Source organism: Maniola jurtina, chromosome 27 (genome assembly GCF_905333055.1).
Source record: "Maniola jurtina chromosome 27, ilManJurt1.1, whole genome shotgun sequence".
Taxonomy (NCBI): domain Eukaryota; kingdom Metazoa; phylum Arthropoda; class Insecta; order Lepidoptera; family Nymphalidae; genus Maniola; species Maniola jurtina.
The window spans coordinates 6,098,588-6,103,443 of record NC_060055.1 but is presented as its reverse complement, the minus strand read 5'-3'; the positions used below and the strand labels follow the sequence as shown (position 1 = coordinate 6,103,443).

General features: G+C 38.1%; 1 protein-coding gene across 1 annotated transcript; it reads right to left on the bottom strand.

The window, feature by feature from the left end:
* Nucleotides 1-601: 601 nt before the first annotated feature.
* LOC123878964 lies at nt 602-4,842 on the bottom strand. Its single transcript, XM_045926367.1, has 4 exons — nt 4,732-4,842; nt 3,987-4,072; nt 3,004-3,151; nt 602-1,383 (listed from the first exon to the last, which is right to left on the bottom strand). Exons 1-4 carry the CDS (start codon nt 4,840-4,842, stop codon nt 712-714), a joined length of 1,017 nt encoding a protein of 338 aa, XP_045782323.1. The 3' UTR covers nt 602-711.
* Between the last annotated feature and the right edge of the window lie 14 nt (nt 4,843-4,856).

Sequence of the window (4,856 nt, the reverse complement as noted above, 5' to 3'; positions counted from 1 at the left end):
ATTTCAGACATAATTGAGTTATAAAAGGAAGTATATTTGATATGATTGCATGAAATTAATTAACACGGTAAGTACTGATTAAATTTTAACTACGTTTATACTCTCTATGACCCGATAGTTAATAAGTAACTAATAATATGTAAAAATAAGCTAGTCATTCAGTATCGATGGCAAAAATGTTTTATTATGTTTTACTTGTTAATATTTTCGAATGCTTATTGCTAATTCTATCTTATTTTATAATATTTTAGATTTTTAACTCCCGACCCAAAAAGAGGGGTGTTATAAGTTTGACGTGTGTATCTGTGTATCTGTCTGTGGCATAGTAGCTCCTAAACTAATGAACCGATTTTAATTTAGTTTTTTTTTTGTTTGAAAGGTGATTCGATCGAGTATGTTCTTAGCTATAAATCAAGAAAATCGTTTCAGCCGTTTGAAAGTTATCAGCTCTTTTCTAGTTACTGTAACCTTCACTTGTAGGGGGTGTTAAATTTTTTTAATTTACACTTGTCACACTCGGTGTAAAATATCCTATTGAACAAGACGATAGGAATGCTATTGATGGGTACATGATGGATAAAAATAAAAAAATTACCAAATCTTATCCTTTTATTAGGCAACTTCAAGATAACTTATTACAATTGAAACTATTTACACACATTATCCTGTTTAACATGCTGGCAATCATTTACAACTATACTACTAGGTATTTCATACGATTTTGTATTTCATAGACCCTCTCCATATTTTCCTTCCCGTCCTTTTCCTACTTCTTTCAGAACCCAATCTTGAGTTTTCAAATTCGTCCTTAACTTCTGGGGCATTAGGGTTATATTCGACTGTCTCAGCTGGAACCTCAGAATAGTACTGAACTGGTTCTATTTTTATGTCTGTACCATATTGGGTTTCTGTTTTGATCTGAGGATAGTATTGAGTCGTATCTATTTTAACATGAGGAGCGTATTGGGGTGTATCTGTTTTTAATTCTGGTTTATTTTCACTTGTTTCAAAAAATGCTTCAGGTTTCTTGTATTGAGTCATCTCTATTTTGTCCTTAGGGGTATATGGAGCCATTTCAATTTTCGTTTCCTTTTCTGTTTCGATATCTATAGGCTTTTCATCCAGTTCCTCAACCATACCCATCTGTTCCTCTGCGTCTCTTAATAAAGCGTCCATGATTATGTTTTGTTTCTTACGATTTTGGTTGCGATTTTTATTAGCATTTCCTTTAGGTGGTATATTTTCTGTTTGTTTATTCATATTGGTATCCAAATCTTCTTTGTCTGGGTCTGCTATTTTACCGATTTCCATGTTCAGATCGTAGAAGCTTGATGATTCTTCGCATGGGATGGATTCCCTGGGTCTTGCACATACAAGTACCTCCTGTAAATTAAGAAGTTATTCCTAGTCAAACATGTTCTAAAGCAAAATGACATGCGAGTATCTTCTATACTTAATAAATAAAATTGGAGTGTCTGTCTGTAATTTCGAAATAACCACCGCATATTAAGGTCATATGGTTATTTGAACGATACTATAACTGAATCACACGTTTTTAAAATTTTTGTCTGTCTGTCTGTCTGTCTGTTTGAAAAGGCTAATCTTGGGAACGGCTGAACCGATTTTGACGGGATTTTCACAGACAAGTAGAAAATTGACCAGGGCGTAACATAGGCTACTTTTTTAACCGACTTTCAAAAAGGGAGTTGTGTTTTTCTACCTATGTACACCGAAATCTCCGAGATTTCTGAACCGATTTGCGTCATTTCTTTTTTAATCGATAGAGGAACTTTGCGACATTGTTTCATAAAAAATTTGGAGTCCAACTCCTCAATCCTGATGCTGCAGGGGATCTGACCAATCCACGCGGGCGAAGCTGCGGGCATCAGCTAGTATTGAATATTGGTAGACAATGCTTGCTAACTATGAGCTTCACACTAAAAGCTAGAAGTTACTCAGCGGGCGATGGAGAGAGCTATGATTTGAGTTTCTCCACGTGATCAAATCAGAAATGAGAAGATCCGTAAACGGGTTGCGAAAGTGGCAATGGGCAGGGCACATAGTTCAAAAAGCTGGCTATTCGAACTATGTGCCCTGACAAGACATTGGGATCTGAGAATGGGATTGACTGATAAGACATTGGGATCCCAAGGGGCTAGAATAACAGCCTTGCACCGAAAAACGCAGCGTTGGAAGACCCTCTGCTAGGAAAGACGACATCAAATAAGTCACAGGGAGCTGCTAGATTCCAAGTCCCTACAAGAACCTATGTCCAGTAGTGTCTATTCGTTGATAATGTTAAGAGGGCTCTCTCCGTCACTCGTTTCATACAATCGTAGTTCCAATTTCATTTGAATATTAAGCAACCAAAGTCCATGAAATTTTGCAGACATATTCTAGAAACTAATATATGTGTCTGTGGTTTTCCAGATTTCTGTTAAAATATTCGGTTTCAAAGTTACGCGGTCTTAAAAATTTACATACAAATCTTTGAGCCCCTGTAATTTTAAAACTACACATTTTTAGAAAAATCTAAAACACCACAGACACAGATATTAGTTTCTAGAATATGTCTGCAAAATTTCATGGATTTTGGTTGCTTAATATTCAAATGAAATTGGAGCTACGATTGTATGAAACGAGTGACGGAGAGAGCCCTGTTAATGATGATGAAAAGAACGTGGGAACGGGAAAGGATACACTGGTTAGACTCCGACTTATTATTCAGCTTATTGGTGCTGTCACCTTTTTTTTATCGTGAGGAAATTCGTCATGGACACCACCGGCCACGAAGGAGCACAGTGGTAATGTCGGACTCTTACCGACTAAAAACCTCACGAAGTTCCATCCCACCGCTGACGACGGAGCACAAGGGACCGACAACGCCTCGTTACTCCGCCAGCGGATGTCCGCCACAGCAGACTCACCATTGGGACCCTACGTGCCTCCAAACACTGTCACCAGACAGAAAATAAAATAATAGCCGTATGTATGAAATATCACCTGGTTGAACATAGTCTCCTTGGGACATATGAAGCTGTATTTGAAGGTGAGGTTGCGTCCGGTTGCCAGCTGTACGGGGACGCACACGTGGAAGAGTTGGCATTCGTTGTCAACGTCTGCATAGTAGCCGTAGGTCCGGTTCTCGCAACTGAAAGAAAAAATATTTAAAAAAAACTGGCCAAGTGCGACTCAGACTCGCGCACTGAGGGTTCCGTACTCGGGTATTTTTTTCCAACATTTTGCACGATAAATCAAAAACAACATACAATCAAAATTATACATAAAAATAAATAAAAATCTGTTTTAGGATGTACAGGTAAAGCCCTTTCATATGATACCCCACTTCGTATAGTTATCTTATTTTGAAAATTGAAACATATTTTAATTTTTTTTTATATGATATGACTACAAATTCGCGGTTTTCAGATTTATTCGTGTACAATGTGCTATTAAACCTACCTACCTGCCTGCCTTTCATGATTCTAGGACAACGGAAAGTACCCTATAGGTTTCTTGACAGACAGACAGACAGACAACAAAGTGATCCTATAAGGGTTCCGTTTTTCCTTTTGAGGTAAGGACGCCTAAAAAACAAATATTCTAAAAAGGAAAAAGTGACTGACTGAATCTATCAACGCACAGCTCAAGCTACTCAACGGATCGATCTGAAATTTGCCCCAGCTTACATAGATCTTGGATGATAATTCGTCCAATTCTAGGATATATAAAGATATGTAATACATCCGCTGAGAAGGGATTTTCGAAAATTCAAACCCTAAGAGGGTAAAATAGGAATTTTAAATTCACTCACGCACACTGAAAACTTCAACTCTCTACCTATTACCGTTCGTGAGATATGTGAGACAGAAAAAGCCCGCTGACAGACAGACGGACGGATAACAAAGAGATGGATGGACGGTAGCAGAGGCTTAAAGTCCCGTTGGCACCCTGTACGGACCTCTAACAAAAAACAAGTAGCTTACCTGAAAGTATCAGTAATATTTTCTCTTATCGAGGTCGCATTGGCTGGTAGGTTTAAAGATTCAGCTGTGGTTTGGTTTACCATTTCCTAAAAAAAAGATTCTTGTACTTTGAGCTTAAGAGGATTCATACCCCCTGAGCCATTTTTGAGCAATTTTGACCCATTATATTTTGTTAATCCCTGCATTTTCAAAATCAAAAATGACTCAGGGGGTACGAATCCTCTAAAAGGCCTATGTCCAGCAGTGGACGCATACCGGCTAGTAAAATACATTCAGCTTAGATTTTAAACACGGCTGTGTTATTGTGCTTCTTCTAAGACACGTTGACATCCTCCTATAGTTTTATTTTAACTATAAATAAATAATTATCATCATGCCCCCTCTACTAATTAGCCCTTGACTGCAATCTCACCCGGTGGTAAGTGATGATGCAGTATAATATGGAAGCGGGCAAACCTGGAAGGAGTATGGCAGTTTTTATTAAACCCATACCCCTTTAGTTTCTATACGGCATCGCACCGGAACGCTTAATCGCTTGGCGGCAAAGCTTTGCCGGTAGGGTGGTAACTAGCCACGGACGAAGCCACCCACCAGACCAGATTTAGAAATTACAAAATTCCAAACCCCTGCCGGGAATCGAACCCGGGACCTCCCACTAATAAGACCTCAGCACTTACCACTGCGCCATGGAGGTAGTAAAAGTACAAACGAATAGATTTTATTGAAAAAATAAATTATCTCTTACCCTTAACATTTTCAAAACTCTATTACTTTGCACCTCTATTTCTATTTCATCACCGAAAACATAGATTGTGAAAATAACAAATAATACACTCCTTAACAATATCGACGCCATTTTGAATTATATTT